This window comes from Nanorana parkeri, unplaced genomic scaffold, assembly GCF_000935625.1.
Source record: "Nanorana parkeri isolate BGI_ZX_2015 unplaced genomic scaffold, ASM93562v1 scaffold857, whole genome shotgun sequence".
Classification (NCBI taxonomy): domain Eukaryota; kingdom Metazoa; phylum Chordata; class Amphibia; order Anura; family Dicroglossidae; genus Nanorana; species Nanorana parkeri.
This window is the reverse complement of record NW_017307125.1, coordinates 626950-650304: the sequence shown is the minus strand read 5'-3', so window position 1 is coordinate 650304 and position 23355 is coordinate 626950. Positions and strand designations below refer to the sequence as shown.

The 23355-nt window shown below is 44.6% G+C and overlaps 1 protein-coding gene across 1 annotated transcript in view; it reads right to left on the bottom strand.

The window, feature by feature from the left end:
* VARS2 (valyl-tRNA synthetase 2, mitochondrial) overlaps positions 1-22609 on the bottom strand; it is a 31851-nt gene extending 9242 nt beyond the window's left edge. The window contains exons 1-21 of the mRNA XM_018565558.1: positions 22449-22609; positions 21014-21095; positions 19295-19395; positions 17763-17884; positions 17140-17206; positions 16085-16182; positions 14642-14723; positions 12878-12997; positions 11449-11557; positions 11276-11364; positions 10375-10465; positions 9992-10119; positions 9656-9759; positions 8630-8711; positions 8461-8537; positions 6931-7006; positions 6688-6799; positions 5457-5527; positions 5012-5137; positions 3826-3930; positions 3679-3747 (exon numbers count right to left, since the gene is read on the bottom strand). Of these exons, the coding sequence (XP_018421060.1) occupies positions 3679-3747; positions 3826-3930; positions 5012-5137; positions 5457-5527; positions 6688-6799; positions 6931-7006; positions 8461-8537; positions 8630-8711; positions 9656-9759; positions 9992-10119; positions 10375-10465; positions 11276-11364; positions 11449-11557; positions 12878-12997; positions 14642-14723; positions 16085-16182; positions 17140-17206; positions 17763-17884; positions 19295-19395; positions 21014-21095; positions 22449-22589 (2052 nt within the window). The 5' untranslated portion in view covers positions 22590-22609. The remainder of the gene's footprint in view (positions 1-3678; positions 3748-3825; positions 3931-5011; positions 5138-5456; positions 5528-6687; positions 6800-6930; positions 7007-8460; positions 8538-8629; positions 8712-9655; positions 9760-9991; positions 10120-10374; positions 10466-11275; positions 11365-11448; positions 11558-12877; positions 12998-14641; positions 14724-16084; positions 16183-17139; positions 17207-17762; positions 17885-19294; positions 19396-21013; positions 21096-22448) is intronic.
* Between the last annotated feature and the right edge of the window lie 746 nt (positions 22610-23355).

The following is a 23355-nucleotide window of genomic DNA, read 5'->3' as shown; positions in this document are numbered from 1 at the left end:
TAGCCAGTTCTTCTGCTGGGGTGACAGACACTGGGGTCGTGTCTGCTTGTGGGGAGTGGAGAATGGTTTTCTCCCCGGGCCATCCGGACCCATCACTCTTCTCTGGCTCGACCTGGGCAACACCAGGTTCGTCCAGGTGGTTTAGCGCTCGCAGTGCCCTTTGTATGATCTCCGCTTCTTCCACTGCGGTTAGGTAGGGAAAACATAGGATCCCCTCCGGCTCAATCTCTTCTGCGACTTCCACGACTTCCTGACTGTCCGCTGCTTCTCCAGGACAGTCCCAGGCAATGGGAGCCATGCCTGGCTGCTGAGCACCGTCGAGCAGCCGCTTGTAGGCAATTTCGAGCGCCCACTCGTGCGTGGCCAGGAACCTCAAATCGTCCTGGATCCACTCTAATTCTGGGAGGTTCAACACTCGATCTCGGACCTCCAGAATGTCTTCCAGCCGCCACTCCTGGTCACTCCCAAAGTCCGGGTCCTCGGACAGCTTTCCGTATAGCAGCCCCAAGCTGCCGTAGCTGAAGCCTTCTGTCGGGCTGCCATCTGCTGTCTCAGGGTACACTTGGGTTGCGTGCCACCGGAGGGCTCTGTATCCGTCGTCCAGCCGCATCTCATCCTGGACCAGGACACTCAGCTCTGCCGTCCATTCTTCGGGCGGTTGTTCACCTAGTAGCACCTCTCGTGCCTCGTACTGTACCCAGTACCTTTCCAGGAAGGAGGGAAGACTCTTCCTCTGGTGCCGCTGCTCGCAGGCCAACGCCTCTTGCCAGAGTTGCTGGCGTACCACATCATACCAGCCGAACAGGATTTGCTCCGATACTGGTTCTCCGTGTTGCTCCCGCAATTCTTGCAGCCTCCTTCCGAACTCCTCTTCCATGTTGGCTGGTCCCCGTACTGCTCCTCTGCTGCTCTCCGGTTCTTGTATCCCGGTGGTGGTTTGGATGTCCCAGACTGCAGGAAAACATCCCACCGCTTGCCACCAATGTGACGGACCGCCTGGTACCCCGACTGGGTACCTCCGCCAAAGAGCGTCTCCTGCCCGCCAAACCCCTCTCTCAGCCAGCAGATTGGCAGTAACCAGCCCCTAACCCCCAATCACGAGGCAAAACTCATGTTGAAGGTTCAACATAGAAAGAGCAACTGACTTCACTTAATTAAGTCTCCATTTTGAATAGACAACCCATGTGGCCAAGTCCTTGTCCTCCACCATTTTAAAACATATATTTCACAGAGGGCAACAGTCACTGTCTGCATATAAAATGTACATTTAGCCCCAAAATCTCCTGTTCTCTTGCTGGGCCATAATCGGTGGGTAAGAGGCCGGCCTGCAGCCCCCTCCAACTAGCACAGTGACGGTGCATTCCGTCACAGGCATATCCTAAAAAAGGATAGGACTCTGGGCCCGATTCTGCCAAGCAAACCGAAAGTGATCTACAGGAGAGTACCTAACCTTAAAACGAAATTAGCTAAGAACATAGTAGATCCCCCAAAGAAAAATATGACTCTTTTTAATGGCATCGGGTTCTACCCATGCAAGTACTGCATAGGTTGTAGGGCCACAGGTATCAAAACTAGAAATAAAATAGAAGTTTTCAAATCCAATACAACGAATAAAAGTTACCAAATTAAGAAATTTATATCATGCCATAGTCGGTATGTAACCTACTTATTGGAGTGCCCTTGTGGGCTCCAATACGTTGGTAGGACAACTAGGCAACTAAAGAAAAGAATTGAAGAACATGTCAATAATATAAAGAAAGGTTTTATGAAACATAATCTCTCCAGACATTTCAAATTATTTCATAACTGTGATCCAAGACCGCTAAGAATTACGGGGATTGATAGTGTAGAGAAACACTGGAGAGGTACCAACCTCATCCAGAGTGTTTCTCAAAACGAATCTAAATGGATTTTTAGGCTGGACACCCTAACACCAAAAGGGTTAAATGTTGAATTTGATCTAAATTGCTTTTTAACCAATAAATAATCTTTTTTATGTATAATATGATCACCTAATTTTAAATATGATCCAGTCCTTTCCTTATCAATTTTATATATAAATATTTTATATATATTTTAAATATATTTTAATAATCTGTTCTTAAAGGAACCCCCCCTATTTTTGATGAGATATTTTACCCACATTTGAGATATTTTACCCATTTTTGATAGTGTGCATAACACCCATTCTAATAACATATATTTGATGTATGTTATGAATATGATTAACTAAATTTCCTTATGGGAGGGCTGTTTGTTAGTGAGGTGGCAGCTAGATAATGAAACAGCATCTTAAATTATGGCTTAATGAAATGGCCGTATTGAGAAGAATTGTGTTGGGGTGTTTCTGTTTTAAATGCGTTCTGTTTTAAATGCGCTATGTTTTAAATAAGTTCTGTTTTAAATGTGTTCTATATTGTATTCTATTGCATCGTACCGCCTATTGTATTGCACCTCACTGCCTTGTAATTAATGTTAAACGAAGGTTCTTTGGGAATCGTTCATATATGAGTAAGAACGTGTATTGTTCATGGTTAAACTTGGACAAGAAATGGACTTCTAATGGTCCTCTGAGGACATCTAGTGGCTGTGTGGGAAACTGACCTAGTTGTGTATATAAATTGATGGTAGTGTGATATTGGAAGTTAGACCTGCGATCCCCCTGAAGACGTCTGTGTATGACGAAACGCGTCGGGGCGGGGCTATACTTCTCGATATCACACGCAACCAGGAAGTACAGAGGTTTTACTCACAGACGTGTGAGCGGCCGTTTTTAACGATTTTAAATGTAAGTGGCTATTTGTTGTGTTTAATAAAGCATGCTATCGACTACACCATGAGTTCTTGTCCCTTTTATATCTTTGTGACTAAATATTGATCCATACGGTGAGGACGAGACGTCTGGAGGATCACTAATTATCATCCCCTTCTGCCTGTGAATATACTGGTCTGGTGAGGGCGCACCCCAGAGGGGATTTAGACGTGGACACTGCGGTGTGGGATTTCTATTGCTAATACGTTGCAGACACTGAAAGTTTAAAGTATTTTGGATTCACAAATTATCTATTTTTGACTCACTTCCAATCAACGAATTATTTATTTATTTATATATTTGTACAGTTTTTGATTCACAAATCATCTATTTTTGGACTCACATCTTATTGACTTTGCTACTTATCACTTTTTGTAGTATTGGTATTTTATATCTGAAATTTTATTTCATGTATTCGTGCACAATTTGAAACTTTTTGACCCACTTTCAATCAACAAATTATTTATTTATATATTTATACAGTTTTTTGATTCACTAATTATCTAATTTTGGACTCACATCCCATTAACGATTATTTGTCTTCACTTTGCTACTTTTTGCATTATTGGTATTTTAGATCTGAGATTTTATTTTATGGATTCGTGCACAATTTGAAACTTTTATTCACTGGTTATTATCGATTATTAATACTTATTAAGCTTAATACACCAACACTGAGTTTATTCACTCACTGATGATCCTGAGCGCTGCACATTCAGTTACATACACAGAAACATTCCTGTTGATCCTGCCAGCCATGCTGCCGCATATATGTGTTACATTAGCGGGAAGAGATTATTAAATATTGTATCTAAATAATTCAGACACATAATGATTTTACTTTGCATTAACCTGGCTTTCCTTACCAGTCCAGCTTCTGCCACTTTAAACTCCCGCGGATCCAAGTTCCCTTCCTTTAGCTTCTCCTTCAAACACTAAATAAAAGAGGAGAAGTGTTAGGATATGGCAGAACAAGGACGGTCAGCGGAAGCCTCTCCTAGATGTCTCTGTACCTCTAGACTTATTCCAGTCATCACATCCAGAGGATCGAGAACATTTCCCAGAGATTTGCTCATCTTCCTCCCATGGGCATCTCGGACCATCGAATGCAGAAATACCTGAACACATATGCAGTGATATTCTGTCACGAAGTATTCCACAGAATGAAGCATAGAAACAAGCTGAGGGCTAAAATATGTTCCTAATGTCTGAACCTATGAGCTGCCAATTGAAAATGGTGGTTTTGTGTGCAGTATGACATTAAGGCTTAGCAGCACAGTGGGTTAGAGGTTAGCACATCTGCCTTGCAGCACGTGGGTCCTTACCGATCTGCATGGAATTTACATGTTTTCCCTGTGCTTGTGTGGGCTTCATCTGGGTACTCTGATCTCCTACCACACTCCAAAGGCAGGCTGTCTGAATAGGCCCTACTATGCATGCATGAAAGTGAGATAGGGACCTTAGATGGTCAGCTCCTTGAAGTCAGTGACTGATGTGAATAAATAATATGTAAAGTGCTGCCTAAATTGTCAGTGCTATATAAATACATGTAATAAATAAGGGGAATCTCCATTTCTAACCCTATCTTCCATAACTCACCTACTATAACTATAGGACATGGTTAAGATTTTGAACACTTGGAAACATCCCTCAAAATGTACATATAAAGTAATGTTACAAGTAGTTGCTGACCTTTATAGATCTGGGCATTCACTAGGTGAAGCCCCATAATGCATAATGTTTTGAAGCAGTCAGATACAAGCTCAGTCACAGAAAAGAGCTGTGTCTGCTTATGCTGCAGCTGTTCCCCTAAATAAAGCACTGCTTGGTGCTTAGGCACAGATATCACAAAATAACTGTGCCTTCACCCCAAATTTCCTTTAAGAAACTCTGATTGCTGCATTCCTTGAGGCAGAGTCAGATAAGATAATTTTTGGACAGCATAATAGATGTCCTGCCATCCCAAGAAGTAGGTTTAGGATTGCCAATACTATATTAAGAATTATGGTCAGCTACCTCTATCACTTGCCCCTCCCTTTTAGATTGTAAGCCCTCAGGGGCAGGCCCCTCCTTACCATCTTGTCTTGAATTGTATTGTAACTGTAATGTCTTCCTTATATTGTAAAGCGCTGCGCAAACTGTTGGCGCTATATAAATCCTGTATAATAATAATAAATGTAGAGTGTTATTATTGCTTACCTCTTTAAATGGTAACTGCCCTGTGAGCTGCTCTCCTAACATCACCATTCGGGCCACCCAGAAGAAAAGCAGATCGCTGCCCGTCTCCAGCAGAGAGTTGGGATAAAATTCCGTCAGGTCTCGAGTCTGTGAGAGTAACACTCCAAAGTTTAAAGTGGACCAATACTCAAAAAGTGAAGTTTTGCTATCTTAGATGGATAGTCTAGAAAGGTTAATTTTGCCTGTCCACTTGATGTTCCTGATTAATCAGCTCTGTCTGCTAGTGATGATTAGATGTGTGGGATGAGGCTCTGCATAGGACATTAGTATAAAATACTAAGAAGAAGAAAAGTCAGCCTTGTTCATAATGTCCATGCAAGATTACCTGAATGCTTGTTACCAGCTATCTGATGACACCCAGGACAAAAGCAGCAATCATAACACACTAAAACGGGACAGTACTCACATTTTCTGGCCATCCCAGCATGGCAAATGGGAAGAGAGCAGATGAAAACCAAGTATCCAGAACATCTTCATCTGAGATGATTAAGAAAATGAGAAACAATTCAGCTCCATATATTAAACAATATAACATTAATATATATAATATAAACATAAACCTCCCTTGTGAGATCAGCGCAGTAACAGCGCTGATCCGCAACCGCCCTGGTGTGAATGGGCTCTAAGAAGCTCACAGTGTGCAGTGAAATTTCACACACAGAAGAGGAGTAGAGAAGAGGTATTATTCTTTCAGTACAGAAGAGGAGCCGGTAAAACTGTGCAAGACTGAAGGGAAGGCCGGAGTTCATATTTACATTAAGACTTTAAATCAGAACGCTATCAGATGCCATCCCATCCAGCAAAGTAACTGAAATGCCTGAGGAGGAGCAGTGACACCTTGTGGCCTTATACACATCGGACAAGTCCCAGTAGAAAAAATATTCCGCAAAGGCCATTTAAGTAATACAAAGTTACAGCAATTCCTTTTTCTTTTTCGCATTAGGGAAGAATAGGATTGAATGGACATTTGCAAGATATTACAGATACAGTAATTACCAGTATAGCCAAGTGCAAGCAATCTGTGTATCAATACAGGGAACTGTCTGCCAGGCTCCTAAAATACTTTATCACCCAGTCTCCAGAAACTTGGGTTTAAAGATGGAGCCAACATGCTGAAAAATGAGGGTGAACTGCCAAAAAAAGGAACAAGAGGACTTCCACTGCTGCAGAGTAGCAACCACCCGCACCTGGCTAATACAGAAAGGGCCGCGAGGAACCAGAATCCAGGAAGCACCAACAAGGAAAAACACCTCCAGTAAGCCAGCTGGTATGTGCCAAGTTTTCCGCCCATTCACACCAGAGCACACATGGTATGCCCATGTACAACATGCACCCACTGGTGAGCATTGCAATGCGTTGAAGCATATTGCAACATTCTGAACTGCATAAAAATGCAACCTATCCTACTTTTTTCAGCACACACATACGCAGCACATTGGTAACTGAAACAATATGACATAAGACCAAATTGTCTTGTCAAAGTGTTGGGACCACGCTGGGCAACGCCGCCCAATGCAGGCCAATGGGGATGGCGTGAATGAGCCTTTAAGGGGCCTTAGACACTGCACAGATTAGCAGCTACAGAAAGGGAATGCACCCAAAAGTACAAGTTCAGAGACAGAAAACTCAATCCTAACCTCTCTTCACGCTGAGCTCACTCTCCGACTTTCCCAATGCTTTAGCGGCCTTTTCCCTGGCTTCCTCCTCAGTGTGAGCAACTACCCAGAATCCTTCATTCTTATCAGTGATCTAGGGACAGAAAGTAGAACAAGTCAGAGGTCGCGTCCTGAGAATGTGGATATTTCTAAAGCGTGTGGACAAGTGCAAAAACAAGACCGTTCAAACTCAACACTGTTGGCCTTCATTTAAAATGCATTTACCTGCATATCTGGAAGAGTCACAAGGTAAGCAGGAATCTGATGTCCCCACCATAGCTGCCGGGACACACACCAGTCACTTCAAAAGAGAAGAAACAAATCGTTTGTTAAAAGTTTGAAGTCAAAAGCAAAATATTGCAGCATGCCAATCCTTAGATGTGGCGGCTGCATTCGTTTTATTTCTCAGGTTTTTTTTCCTTTAGTTTTACCTGGTGATCCTGCCAGTAACACACTTGCAGTCCTAGGGTGACAACGCTCACTGTACCATATCTAAGGAGGAGCAGAAGTTTCACCCTAGGATAGAAAGTACATTAGGACAACAGAACACTTCCTGCTGTCCTCTTAACCATAGCTTAGGAGGAGGTGTTCTGTACTCTACCTAGGTGAACAGTAAATGCAGCATGTGCAGGAAGTTAGGAGCTCACTGGATTCCTTGCAGGATGACAGATATTTTTCTGTACTTGCAGAGTTTTTAAACAGCAACAAAAAGAAGAACTGTGCATGTATTGTGGATGTCTGGAATATGATTTTTGAAAGCCTAAACAATGCTAGTCAGTTCCTCCAGTCCCTCCCATCATCTTACAGAGCAGACACTACTGCTGACCAATTTTAAGTGTATGCATTGCAATCCAGTAAAATAACAAATTTAAAAGAGAACTATGGGGTGTTTTTCCCCATAGTTCTCTTAAGGGTCACAGGAGGACATATACTAGCGTCCTCCCGTGACCCAAAGCTCAATATATCGCGAGCTACAGCTCGTGGTGTACTGAGAGCGCCGCAGCCAGGACAGATCCCGACAATGCTGTCGAGATCCACCCAGCTGCGTGAGTGACAGCTGGCTCTGCCTATCTAGAGGCAGAGCCAGCTGTGCCCGCCCCCTCTCCCGTCCGTTCCTCCAGTCAGCGCTGGGAGATCGGAGCGGAATCCCTGCCCTGATAGTCACGGCTCTCTGCAGGGAGATGATCGACAAGCGACCGAGCGACGCTATGTGTTCGCTCACTTCCCGATCTATTGAGCCAACCTGTGACAGTTTCATTCTCACACGCCAGCTCGAACTATGAGGATGAGTGATTTTCACTCACCTCATAGTTCTCCTTTAGGGTAATTACAATGATATAAAAGGATTTCAAGACTTTTAAAGGAATATGGGACTGAACATTTTTAGCTTGTTAGAGAGTGGTTAATCTCTATCCGACTCCAATTACTGGGTGCTGGCAGGGCCACCGATAGCTTGAATTTCTGTTGATTCAGCATGAATCAGATAAATCTGAGCAGAGTATGATTTTAGGCTGCCCATATTCAGCTCAAATTTCAAGCTGTGCATGGTCATGTATGCACCACCCAGATTGATAAAAGTGTCAAAATCAGCTGAGCCAGGTGGAAAGCTATCAGCATAACAGTGACTGCTTCCTATAACATTCAGTCACTGTTCGGTAGCCGTGCTGTATGCAGGCAGCCTCGCAATACAATAGATGGTAGTGGAGATCCCTAAGATGGAAATTAAGTATGGCTATCTTAAGACACATGGAACACCTTATATTTGAGAGCCAATTCCTCCAGTTCTTCTGGTGATAGGATGGAGTGATTTTTAACAGTCCTGAGTCCACAGCCTGGGAAAAATAAAAAGGTAGGCAGAATACGTATGAGAAACATCAAACACAGACAGTAACAAGGTAGAAATGTGTAAGTGAACCCGACTCACCTGTACAGCCCTTTGAGCCATCTTCTCACAGTTCACAAACCACTGGTTCTTCAATAAATGTTCAATCACATCGCCAGAGCGGCTGCCAGATACAGAAAAGAAAATGAGGCAGAGATGAAATGTTAAAACATAGGCATGACGTACATTCCTCCCCCCCTCCCCAAACCTCCCTCTCTTCGTTTAGCATATCCAGGCTTTTTTTTTCTTTTAACTTGTCTGGTAGCAAGAAACAAGAACTCTACAAATAAATGGGCTATCCGGGTGCACCAAAATAATTCTAACTTAAAACAATCATTTATTAAAGCATGTTAAAAATGTTAAATATAAATTTGCATTAAAAACATAAAAGACAACAATAATAAGCATAACAGAGCCTCCAGTGGCACGTCTCAACGGAGATGCCACTTTGATAAAGTCCAGGTGGTAATAAGACAGTATATACTGTCGGTTGAAGACGTTAGCCCTTACAAATGGATCCAAACAATAAATACTGATATGTATCCTACGAGCTAAAGGGTGGCGTTATCTCCAAGTTGCTCTACACATAGAGATCTACTCGGTCTGGAAAAAATTGTATCAGTGCATCCCAATCCCACTCTAACATATCACAATTAAATATTGCTGTTAGCACTGGAGAGTGAATGTAAATTTCTACACTAGTTCCATTAGGCTCTGTTCACACCTAGGCATATCGAATATCCGCGTTTCGTGACACGCGTTTTTACCGTGATTCGCGGTAAAAAAAAACGCCCGACAAACGCGTGTTTCCGAGGGCTACTTTGCTGTATCCCAATGGAAACGCGCAACAAAAACGCCGCAAAGAAGCTCATGTACCTTTTCAGGCATAGGCCGTTTTATAGCGCGTTCAGACCGGCTGAAATACGGCAAGGTGTGAGCCATACCCATAGAAAACAATGGGATTTTCATGTTTGAGCGTTTTGTAGAGCGTTCGTAGAGCGTTGAACGCGCTACAAAACGTACAGGTGTGAACCAGGCCTTAGAGTAATAGAAGAAGGACAATCCTACCTGCAGACAGGAAGTACCATGGAGTGTTCGCTGTCCCCTCTATATAGCCCCTTCTCCTTTAGTGCAGCCACAAGCTTCTCTCGAGCATCAAATCTCTTCACACCCTGACAGACAGAACACATTATGATGATGTATGGAGGTATAGTCTAAAGCTGGCCACATGTTACAATTTGAATGCACAATCTCCTTTAAATTTGCCAACCAATATGTTGGTATTAATGGACAGTGATGTGCGAGGGCTTGGTGGAGACTGTGACTGACCTACACACATTCCACAAGGGATACAGAGACAACAACAATATCTTAAAAACACAAAATGAACAGAATATCCTTTACCTGGATCCACTCTCCGCCGGCCTGGGTCATTGTCCCATCTTCCCCAATCACAGAAACTAAAGGCAATGCCAGATCTTTCGCCATCTCAAAATCCACCAGGCTGTGGGCAGGGGTGACCTTTACAGCTCCTGAAATACATGTCAAAGATACATCTGTACCGTTCATAAGCAGCCAACTACATCTCATTTTTTCCCCTTAGTTGACAGCTACAGGCAGAAGAAAATACAAAAGAGTGTCACAAACATACACATTCATGATTGTGATAAGATGATTCTCACCAGAAATCAGATGGCTATCCGGCAAACTGTCATTAGAGATATGCGTTGAAATGAGTGTGGATCCCTCATTTCTAGTGACAAAACACCAGGTGACACAATACTGACCTGTGCCAAACTCAGGGTTGACCAGGCTGTGGGTGACAACAGGGATTAAACGTCCAGTGAAGGGATGAAAAAGATTCTTTCCATGGAATTTCTGTGAAGATGATTAATAAATCTAGGCATCTGAAAATATATTTAACAAGGACTTTTGATGCAGGTTTTCATACAAAGAGTGTTCATTTATTTGCAGAGAGGTCAGGGTCATGTGAAGGCTGTTGCAAATATATCAGAATTTGGTTATTACCAATATCATAAAAGCTTCCCTAGTAACCAGCGTGTCACTGCGGCTTCCAAACTAATGAAGACCTCATCTGTTGATCAAGTGAGCAACACATTCCTGTACTTATCTACCCCAAGTCAGCAATGGCAGCTTCCATATTCCTATCCCAACAAGTTTCCTTGAAGCTTCACGAACTGAATAAAGGATAAAATTCAGGTCAAATTGCATGAAAAACACTACCAGACCGACCAGGCAGAGGGCAAAGAAGTAGTCTTGCCTGTGGTCTCACTGCAACATATATTTTCCAATGATTGACTTGCCACGCCTTGTTCTGCACTGTGTCTCTTTGTGCAGGCGGAAATCTTGGAAGAGGCAGGGCTTTGCTTCCTCGTGTCAGGAGAACCATAATCAGCGCAATAGTGAACTCTCCAAATCTCCTGAGACCAGCAGTCAGAGGCATTGCCTTAGAACTCACACTGTAGGTAAACAGCTATGAGGCTGTAGGAGCAGGAGAGTCTGGGCACCTCACGTATCAGGAAATGCTCTGCTGTCTTTCGGAAAGAATTCATTTTTCAGGTTACTTCTTAGGCAAAATTAACATTTATAGATGGTCACTATAATATAGCAAATGTTCACTTTTGGAGTTCAGGTCTTTCTTAACTGCATGTAAGGTAGGGAGCTGACCTGGTATCTTTGGTCCTCTGGATGGACGGCCACAGCAGTGTCACCTAGCATGGTCTCCGGACGTGTGGTGGCCACCGTGATTTCATCATCTAGGGAAAGTACATGGATGGAAAATGTAACAATGCAACTAAATAAGGAAACATAAAAGCAGTGAAACATGTTAGAGATCTTACCTGCACCTTCTGTGGGATAAGCAAACCTGAACAAAAGACCAAACGGAACTTTCTTCTGATATCCCGGCACAGTAAGATATGTTTTACTGGTCAGCTGTCTGTTCTCTACCTGCAACCAGAGAACACAGAGCACAATGCATGCTGTACAATAAAACCGAGATGTCTCCTACACAATAATGAAGAGCTAAGTTATGGCTGCAAAACTAAACTGTGATACAACTCACCAGGATATCCAGTATCCTTTCACTTTTGTTAAAGCAGAACTCCAGGCAAAATTGTCGGTTTTTCAACTTATGCGAGCCGTGGAGCCAGCTGGCTACTACTCTGGTCCCTGAAGCCTGTCTCCTTCTCCGCTACAGCGATGGTATGTCCCTCAGTGTCCTCGCATCCTATACACTGTGTATAGAACGTGATGACTCAAGGATCCCTAGGCCGCTGCTGCAGAGGGGAAGAGAGGCTCCAGGAACTGATCTAAGAGCAAGCTGGCTTGAAGGATCAGGTGAGTACAGCACATAGACAAAACAAGCACTCAAACATTGCAGTGGGGGGGTAGCCCCACTGCAAAGGTTAAAAACATTTTTGCCCAGAGTTCTGCTTTAAAGGAAATGTTTGTCCTTTCAGTGTCTTATTTTGATATATTAATATACAAGAAATCAGCTTAATGTGAATATTGTAACAGCTAGTGTTAACATAACAAGAAGAAAAAACAAAAAACTTTAGTGTATAGTTTGGAATATGTATGAATTTGGGGCAGCCATAACTGCTCACTTCATAGTCAGGGGGAGGGAGAGAGGGGGGGGAGGGAGAGGGAAGGAAGAAATTAGAGAGAGCATGTGAGAAACTGAAAATAAAGGGGAGAGAGAGTGAGGGGAAAAGAAAGAGAAAAAAAGAGAGAGAGAGAGAGAGAGAGAGAGAGAGAGAGAGAGAAAAGAAAGAGAAAAAAAGAGAGAGAAGAGATGAGAGTGAGAGAAGAAAGGAGAGAGAAGAGATGAGCGTGACAGAAGAAAGGAGAGAGAGAGGGGGGAGGAGAAGGGGGTGAGATAGAGAGAGAAGAAAGGGGGGAGGGGGAGAGAGAGAATGTGAGAAACTGAAAATAAATGGGGAGAGAGTGAGGGGAAAAGAGAGAGAGAGAAAAAAGAGAGGAGAAGCAGGAAAGGAGAGAGAAACAATGAGAAAGAAGGGGAGAAGAAATGAGAGAGAGAGAGAAGAAAGGAGAGAGAGAGAAGAAAGAAGGGGAGAGAGATAGAGATGAAAGGAGGAAAGAAGAAATGAAGAAAGGGGGGAGAGAAAGAGGAGAGAGAGAAAAGAAAAGGGGTGAGAGTGGGAGATCAGGGGGGTGCGGGGTAGAATGAAGAGAGAGGAATGAAAGGAACTGTTTTGCAGCATTTTACAGAAGACAAACCATGTTTTAGATTTCTAGAACTCTCACCTCAATGTCAGATATAGCTGAGCGCAAGGCACAGGACCAGTTAACCAGCCGACGTCGACGAGAGACTAAGCCATCCTCATAGAGGTGAATAAATGCTTCAGACACGGCCCGGGAGAAACCCTGGACACAGGGAGAAGAAAACTCACAAACAGAACAACAATAAAACAAAGTTCAAGTGTGTCACCTTCTACGTGGTCCTTCTCCTCCTCTATTTTCCTTTAATGTCTTCTAACTATTATTGTACATTTTAGGTCCATCTGATTTTGGGAGCTACAACCATTGTCACACACACACAAAAATGTATATCCTAAAGCTGCCCATACATGCTCGATTCTCGTACGAGAACCGCAGGAAATCCCGCGATCGTACGAGAATCGAGCAGTGTGAACGAAGACGTGCGACCGTTTCTACTGTACGGTCGCACGTCTTTTGTCGAACCAGCATGTTCGAAAACCCGCCGAGAATCGTACGATTGTGGGCGGGTTTCTAGCCTGCTCGTTCGATAGCTGCGGAACGGGCCGGTGTGCATTGCCCGTTCTGCATTGCGGGCAACGGAAGCCCCCCCCCTCAGCGGGGCGGGCTTTCGATGATCGCAAGTACGATCTGCCTGTCCAAGATGGGCAGATCATACGAGCTTTTAATAAGCTTACGATCCATCGCAATACAAAAGTCTTAAGGTGTATGGGCACCTTTAGAATACTAAAAGCAAAGCGGACTGTATGGGAAACATGTGGAAGTGACATTATCACTCGGTGATCCTATAGCTTATTCTTATTTTTAGCAAGAAGCAAAGCGCTGCTCAGAGCTTAATAAGCTGTGTATTGATGTATAAAACTATTTTTCTGCAGCACGCGTGACTGACTGCTCAGGGATCTGCCAGAAACAGCGCGGAGCGGTGGTGCACTGCCTCCGTCAGCTTGCTCACGCGTGTAAACTCGCGCGCCAGGCTGCAACGTCTGGCCGGTTGTTACACATGAGCCGATTGGCTGAAGGTGCAGTCAATCATCTGTCTGCACTCAGCTCACACACTGCACGCAAAGCTCCGTGCCGTACAGCTTTGCTTCGCTCTACACGGATTTGCGTGCAGTGTGTCACGGGCTTACTCATTCAGCCTTGCAACTCTGTCACCTTGATTGCTCGTTGGGGAATGAATCGATAGTGTTTAATAGAATGGGAAGGTGACACAGGAAGCTGCAAAGCTGAACTAGGAAAAAGAAGTGTCATCTTTTCCTGGATGTGCAGCGCAGCAGAGATGTGCGAGTCACAGTAGCTGAACAAAATCACACATACTTTGGCAGGTAAACAGCTCATGCGTATTGAGATGTGAGCTAAGAGATCCACTTTAATGCCTTTCTTTCCATGTTTTGTTTTGTTTTTTATTCTGGTGTTACATGGACAGAGCTTCATATTAAAAATAATTATGGTCTTCATATTCCTCTGCATGACCTTGGTCTGTTTCGGGGTTTCACTGAGCTGCATCGTGGACGAACATCAGTTCAATTGGAGTGAGGGCAATGTCAGAGGGAACTTTATTCAGCATAACATAAAGGTTCTTTGGTATATAGATCACCCAACAAAAAGTGGTAGAGCAAACGATGGATACAGTAAAGGAAATAACCATAGCTCAAAGAAAAGAAATTGCATAGCAAACTGAGGACAATATCCCAAATTATATAAAAAGGAAGTAACAGAGGAATCAGAAACAGGTTCTCTATCCTAAAAACAAAGAACAAAGCTAGGAGAACTACAAGGTTCAGCGTGTACCTCATCCATAGTGAAGCAGGCTCGGTCCCAGTCAAGCGAGGCGCCAAGAGATTTGAGCTGATGATAAATTCTGTCCCCCTTCCTAGAAGGAAAAAATACGTATTTAATGGGAATTTGAAGCTAACATCCAGAACTCTGGGACATGACCTCAAACTGGGAGGAGGAAAGTTCACATCTAACCTTAGAAAGTATTATTTTACCAATAGAGTAGTTGATGCTTGAAGCAATCTTTCAGCAGAGATAGATAGTCAAAAGTAAGTGAATGTAAAATGTTTGTGATAACATATATCTATACTCCACCAAAAGGATTTAAAACAAAGAAAACAAAAAAAAGAAACATTTGGCAGACTCAACGGACCACTTGGTCTTTTCCTGCCCTCACTCTAAAAGGAGACTTATGAGGCGAGTGATTTTCACTCAGCCTCATAATCTGACCCGACCTGTGACAATGAGACTGTCACAGGTCGGCTCAGTAGATCGGGAAGTGAGCGAACACATACCGGCGCTCGCTCACTTCTCGATCCTGTGTCGGCAGAGAGCCGTGACAGGGGAGGGGCTGGATTCCCCCCTCCCCTGTCCGATTCTCCAGCGCTGACTGACAGAACGGACGGGGGAGGGTACAGCTGGCTCTGTCTCTAGATAGGCAGAGCCAGCTGTCACTCACACAGCTGGGTGGATCCAGACATAATTGTCGGGATCCGTTCCGGCTGTGGCGTGTCAGTATACCGCGAGCTGTAGCTCGCGGTATACCGAGCTTTGGGTGACGGGAGGACACTAGTTTTTGTCCTACCATTACCCTTAGGAGAACTATGGGGAAAAGCCCTAACCCCATAGTTCTCCTTTAAGGTGCCCATACACTGGCTGAATTTCGTCCGGTTTTTAATGTACAGGCCGAAATTCGCACAGTGTGTGGTGCTGTCGGCTCCCTTCCAGTCAGCATTCCTCAATCAGCTGATCGAAGGAGCCGGCTGGAAAACCTTTGTACGATCAGAGCCGGCAGCCAATGAGGTGCCCGCTCTGATTGGGCATTCTGACACGTGCCACCGGCACCTGTCATAATACAATGTAAACAGCAGTGATTCCTCGATCGACACACTGTTTGTGTTGATGGAAAAACTGCGTCAATTTTTTTCATTCAGCCCGCAGGTTGAACGAAAAGAAAATGATAGGTGTATGGCCACAGCCTTATACGTTTCTAAAATAAAGGGAAAAAACTGAAAAAAATAAAAAACTAACGCAGCCACCACATCTAAGGACTGGTAAGCTGCATATGCTTACATTTTCATTTTTTTGGGTTGATACACGTGAAAAACAAAACACCAGCAACATCAGCTGCCATATTTGTGTTCTAAGAGGCTACACGCCTATAAAAAAAAAGGCCCAGTCACCAACTGATCTTTGAAGTTCAATTAAAAAAAAAAAAAACATGTCCCTGCCACTTACTCTTCCTTCCACTTCCAGACGGTCTTTAGGAATACTTCTCGGCCCAAATCGTGGCGGGAAAGTCCTTGTTCTTTAAATAATTTCTTCTCCACCACGGCCTAAAAGACAAAATGACAGGACTGAAGCTGGTCCTACACCTTAAAGGAGAACTATGAGGTGACTGCTTTTCACTCACCTCATAGTTCTAGCCGACCTGTGACAATGAGACTGTCACAGGTCGGCTCAGTAGATCGGGAGGTGAGCGAACACATACCGGGTTCGCTCGCCTCTCGATCCTGTCATGGCTCTCTGCCGTGACAGGGGAGGGGATGGATTCCCCTCTCCCCGCTCCGATCTGCCAGCGCTGACTGGCGGAACGGACGGGGGAGGGGGCGGGTACAGCTGGCTCTGCCTCTAGATAGGCAGAGCCAGCTGTCAGTCACGCAGCTGGGCGGATCCCGTCGTCTAATTCGGGATCCGCTACGGCTGCGGCGTCTCAGTATACCGCGAGCTGTAGCTCGTGGTATACTGACCTTAGGGTAACGGGAGGACGCTAGTTTGTGTCCTCCCGTTACTCTAAGGAGAACTATGGGGAAAAACACTGACCCCATAGTTCTCCTTTAAGATTGTTCCCGTTCAGCCCCATGTGCAGAGCAAGACTAATCACTTGATTTCCCCCATCCTCTCTAAGCAATGTCTATCTATAGAGGAATCTCCCTTGCTGGCTATTGTATTCTGATACCCGGCACCCATACTTGAAAAGTGACTGCAGATGATGGGCTACAGTCACTTTTCAGCTGACAATTTTCACCCGACTGCTGGTAGGGCCTCCAACAGATTGAATTTCAGCCAATTCAGCAGGAAACTACTGAAATTGCATCTATGTATGGCCCAGCTGAACTCTCAAAATTGTCTGCAAGGAAAATGGATTCTTCATTTCATTATCTAATCTGCCCTGACAAAAAGACAGATGGCATATGTCTGGTTGGTACAGGAATATAGAAACACCCATTTTCAGAGACTTTTGATAATAGATATACAATGTATATGGATTAAAATAACAAATCATCGTTTACCTGTGTTGCGATTCCAGCATGATCAGACCCGGGGACCCAGAGAACTTTTTGACCCAGCATCCTCCTCCTAAAAGAGAGAAGATCCAGCAAAGTTCAATGTGCTGCAGGAAATATAAAGTCAGTCATCTAGTTCAGCACAATATAATGGTGTTTGCACAGTGGGCTTCAGACTTGGCTTGTGGCCAAAGGTTTTGCTTCTGGCCAAAATTCTGTGGTCCTCTGACCATCACACCTACTTTATGACCAAAGGTATGCAGATGCTCCTCCAAATATTGAGCTCAGGCGTTTCCAATGAAGCGTACTGTTGATGCTTCTGCATACATGACATACAAGACATTTTAGACAATTGTGTGCCAATTGTCCAACCTTGTGGCAACGGTTTTGGGAAGGTCCTTTTCTGTTCCAGCATGATGGTCCCCTGTGCACAAACCCAGCTCCATATAAACAAGGAATGAAGAGTTTAGTGTGTACGAACCTTTGGGATGAATTGATATGCTGGTTGCCAGCCAGATCTCCTCTTCAATAATCAGTATCTGACCTCACAGATGCTCTTTTGGCTGCACAGACACAAATTCCTATATACACACTTCAAGCAAACTGCTACAGTGGAAAGGAGCCCTCACCAGCGAACGAGAGAGTCCTCAATAGCCACAGTAAGAGCATGTCCAAGGTGAAGAGAACCAGTGACATTTGGTGGAGGAATGCAGAGAGAGAAGACCTCTGGAGTTGACTGAGGGAGACGACTCTGTAAAGGAAAAATGATTACATGATTGGGAATGCAACACCTGAAACATACAGGGTTATTCACAAAAGGGTGAAGAGTTTGGAGAAGGCAGGAGAAGTGAACAATCTAGGACAACATCGCTGAACTGGAAAGTGAGCTGAATTGGATAATTCTTCCAGTTCAGCTATGTTGTCCTAGATTGTTCACTTCTCCCGCCTTCTCCAAACTCTTCACCCTTTTGTGAATAACCCTGTAAATGTTCCTACTTTATACTTAAAGCCTAACTGAACTTTCAGGTTGAATCAGCTAAATGCATTCCAAGTGCATTAATTTTTTTTTACAGTTCACAGCCCGAGTAGAAAAACCTGTCCCTTGCCAGCATACTGCAGAGAAGGACCCTTGCTCTCTGTAGGGAAGCAGTGGTCTATCTGCAGAGGTCTGACATATTCCCTGCTGGGCCAAAGCTAGAACTCCAATCAGCAGGGAGCATTAGCTTTGCCGATTGCAGAGCTAGAAAGAAAGGAAATGTCCAGTTGTTTTTTTATTTTTCTGTATCTCAAGTAAACTGACTGATGCTGTGACAGAGGTAAAAACACATGAATTCAAGTAGTACATACTGTACCTGTACGCTCCCATTTATGGCACCAGAGAAGTTATCTTGCTCAAAGCAATTCCCATCGGCTGACTACTCTGTCTTTTGTATGCTTTGGTTTCAATGCAAACACAGGCTTGGTGGCTATTTAGCAGATCTATCATACACTGTAGAGTGAAAAACAACCTCCTTAAAGGTACAGTGGACACACCACTACTGGTTTCAGCTGCCATTGTGATGTGCTGGGCTTCAGGTCTGTCCCTGTACCTTTAAGGAGGTTCGGCTACCTCCTGTCAAACTTGCACCAAATCCATTCTTTGCTATATATGCTCCAAGATGGAGGCTCTCATAGATTAGAGTTAGGACCGCACTATACAGAAGGGCCTTGAGAAGGCAGTGCGGCTTCCACATATGTTGCAAAAGTTGTGCAACTAAAACCTCTGTTTTTAACCCTAGTAGTTAGATAGTGTCATTTTTTTTTGCAGGCTGACTGGTGAGTGTGCTGGGACATTTTTGCTTTTGTATCAGATTGAACATTAAGGCGCCTAGAAGCAGCCTCAGACCTTTTGGATGTCTACACAAGGAAGGCTTTTACAGGCTAAGTGCACATATAACCCTATGGGAAGATTGTTGAATGGTCTGGTGACAGGGTCTCTTTAAGATTACCAGTGAGAACTCCACATAAAGTTATCTGGTCCACATTGATTTCACATTTGATGTGACATAACCACTACAATAGAGAAGAAATATCACAACATATTTAGCAGTGAAACCCATTTGGGCATCTAATATTTCCCATGAATGGTGTGGACCAAATGCTAGTCCTTCAGCATCCTCACCTGGTACTCTGGTTTAAAGAAACCTTCCTTCACCCACCAAGCATACCAGGCAGCTTCTACATAGTGTGGGCTGTAGGAGGAGGGCAGCGGACATGTTGTATCTGAAAACAAATAGGCATAGATTAATAAATGCAAAAATTGCAAACACAACTGACACATATACTGTATATCTGGACTGCAGTTAATGTACATGCGGGTGTAAGCAGTGTAGAGGTGAAGTTACAGTTCAGTAGCTTTGAGAATCAATTCCCGAGCACAGCCCCCTCCCGCCTTGCACATCATAGCCTTCTCCTCTTCTGAGAGTGTCAAATTACTGTCTATGCTGGCCCAGCTCACCTGCCCCTCACCTCCCACACCACATAACCTTTTATGCAGTGGCTGAGAGAGGGGTGACGCAGAATACTATAGAGTTTCACTTAAACAGCTCTGAGTCTGCTGACCTCACATCCAAGATGGTGGCGCCCAGTAGCAGTCTCAGGGCTTTTGGGTGTCCACACAAGGGAGGCTTTTACAGGTAAATTATCTAGTAGGAAGACTCTAGTAGAAATGTTTGGTCTGGTGACAGTGTCTCTTTAAACATTCCCTAACTTAACGCTACCACTGCTTCGTTGACGGAGAACTATTAGGGCTTTTCCCCATAGTTCTCCTAAGGGTCACGGGAGGACACAAACTAGCGTCCTACCGTCACCCTAAGCTCAGTATATCATATACTGAGACGCCGCTGCCGGAACGGATCCCGACAATACTGTCTGATCCACCACGCTGTGTGAGTGACAGCTGGCTCTGCCTATCTAGAGGCAGAGCCAGCTGTACCTGCCCCCTCCCCCGTTCGTTCCGCCAGTCAGCGCTGGAGAATCGGAGCGGGGAGGGGGGATAATCCCTGCAGGGAGCCTTGAGTGACAGTCACGACTCTCTGCACGGATAGATCGAGAAGTGAGCGAGCGCCTGTATGTGTTCGCTCACTTCTCGATCTACTGAGCCGACCTGTGACGGTTTCATTGTCACAGGTTGGCTCAGATTATGAGGCTGAGTAAAAATCACTCCCCTCATAATTCTCCTTGAACAAAATAAATACCTAGTACTTCTGGGTATGGGGGAGCATGTGACTCTACCTCCCACATGACATCACCGATGCTTGTTGATTGGCCATTTGGACACACAGCCATGTTTAGGCTCCAAGTCATATATAGGGGAGAGATAAAGGAACTTACCTTTAGAGGAGCCTTACCTTCAGTTGTACCGGCTCCTCTCCTGCACAGAAATGATTTAAGTGCACACTGTGAGCTTCATACAGGATGAATTAGAAGCTGCAGCAAGTCAGAGACTGCCTCATTTCCTGGATGTCCTGCATCTCCTAAATCTTTCCTCCCTAGCCTGACCGCCCCTGAACCATCATCATCCTCCTGCTGACAAGATTCCAGGGAATGGTGAGCCCTCCTAATCTGGTGAGAAGAGACTGCAGCACAGTGCTGGGAGGGTCTTCTCAGTGATTGGGAGTAATCTACACTCTCCGCCGTCTCGTGGGACGGAGGATGACGTCACCCTTAACAAGGCGGTGCGGCCAGGAGGTGGAGAAAAGGACAATATACTAAGTTATTTCCCTCATACAGGTTTTTAATAAATATTTATGCTGCTTTTCAGAAAGGGGGAGGAGCCATTTAAAAACCGGATGTGGCATTTTAGCTGCAAGGTCCGCTTTATTATTATACGCCCGCTGACCTTTCTTGTCCCCTGGCACGGTGGAGATTTCATACTTGGTCACTTCTTTCTCTTTCCAGTGCTGACCTTTAACTTGTGAGACCTGTCACATGAGAGGGAGAAGACAACATTGAGGTAAGGTTAGATCATAGAAACCCTGTCAACACTTCTGAGGATCTGCTTTGGAAACCACCAAAAGTGATACTAGTGATGGGGCCGGCACTTTAGGCATGCCGATCTCCTCCAGTCTTCCTGTCTATGTGCACTTGCTCCAGTGTTAGCTGCACATCACTGCTCTAAAGAGGCTTCCCAATGGTGACAAAGGTGGACCATGGTCATGCACTGCGCTTCTGCATGGCCGCATGTACCATCAGGGTTACATGTGACAGCGGTAACGATGCAGGAGCACAACTGAAATGTTTTTCACCTTATTACAGAAAGTGCCAAATCAAGAGACCTTTTGGCAGGATCATCAGGGATTATTTTTACAAAAGATGCAGATTCAAAAAAAATATGTAAAACTTTCCGACCTTACCACAAACATTGACACATGCCAAAGGTAACATTTTTGTTTAGTCCAGGGGCAGTATTTACCTTATTCCTCACTCCCCTGGCAGCCAGTGCTCTCCTCTTTGTTCTGACACTCTGGAATGGGCGAGGGCCCTCACCATCCTCATGTACAATGGAGGACCAGCAGTCCTGCACTGTACGTGATGATGTCAGGTAGCCTGTGACCGGTGAACAAAAGTGTCTTCAGGGGAGCGGTCACACAGCGTAGTGCAAGCCTGTCGGAGTGAGGGGTGACCCAAGGCAGAACTCCGGGCACAAATTGTACTAGCCCTTACAGTGAGCCTACCCCAGCACTGCAAGGGTTAACTGCTCGTTTGTTTCTTGGGAGGAAAATGAAACCGTTATACTCACCTGAACCTCGGAGCCGACTTGCTCTTAGACTGGTCCCTTCTTCCCCCTCTGCTGCAACGGTCTAAGGTCCATGGGTCAGGTTATTGTATACACAGGGCATAGGACATAAGGACGCTGAGAAACATACCATAGAAACATTTCTAACTCCAGCACTCCACTCCCCCAAACCAACCCACCCCTGCCCCTGCCTTCATTCTCACCAAGGGGCGACTGACATTTCATTCAGCTGCTTCCAGGGATTTGAATGCCGGATATCCCAGGAGACATCAGCAAGTGGACTATTCAACACACAAGCATGGTCCACTGTTGTCACCATCAGGAAACCTACCCTGAGAAATGCCATGCAGTATCACTAAAATGCATGTAGACAGGAAGTGGCTGCACAGGGGCTACAGAAAATCAGAAACAGCGAGATGCCAAAAAGGTTAAAAAAATGTATTTTCTTAAAGAAAAGGCAATATTGTATAACACACGGCACTCCAGCGGACTAAAGTCAGTTAGGCAGTTAATGTAGCGAAGGGTTTTTGTCTGTTACCTGAGCAGCGCCCTCTTCCTGCTGAGCTCTCTGCCGTTGTCTCCGCTCATCCCGCTTGATGCGTTCTGTGATGTTGGCCACAGCCCTGCGGGGTGTTCTCCCAATAGCATTATGACTGTTGCCAAGAAGGAGGCGGAGCATGGTATGGGAGAGGACAATGGAGACCTAGAGAGGAGTGTTGGTGACATTAATATGGAGATTCTGACATTTATTCCTATAACACAGATGCCACGTTATCATTCACAAGGCAAACTCAGATGATATAAAAACAATGTATGGAGACATTACTGATTTATATACAGCTGTCCTCATCCCCCCCAATGTATGGAGACATTACTGATTTATATAGAGCTGTCCTCATTGTATTCTGTGCATTCCTTATTTCTCTTTTCTTTCCCCAGTCTTCTGACATGGCCATGTTTACTAAGGACAGATTACTAGATCTCCTATTACTTCCCGGATTTCTGGTACATGTGACTAGGACATGTGACCATGCACATCATCTCAGGGGAGGAAAATGCCTTTCCCTGAGATTTCCCAGCAATGCTCTGCTGATGACAAGGCAATCCCAGTGTGCATTGCATTGGAAAACGAAAGTAATCTGCACTTACAAAGCAGGAAGTGAATGCTCTGCAAGTGGAAGTATTTCACAATCACAGCATTTTACACCCGACATGTCTGTTATTATTAACCATCATACATAGAGGGGTGCATTGGAAGAATCTGATTTTTGGGTGTAACGGTGCGCTTTAATAGAACATACAACAAAACACTGGCAATGGTATATTTAACAGACCGAAAGAGAACCAATACAAGAAGTGTATTCTTAGATTTACATTGAGTCCCCTGTGACCCCGATCTAATTTACTCTGCAGCCATTGCGTCCCATTCTTATCCAAGAGTCACG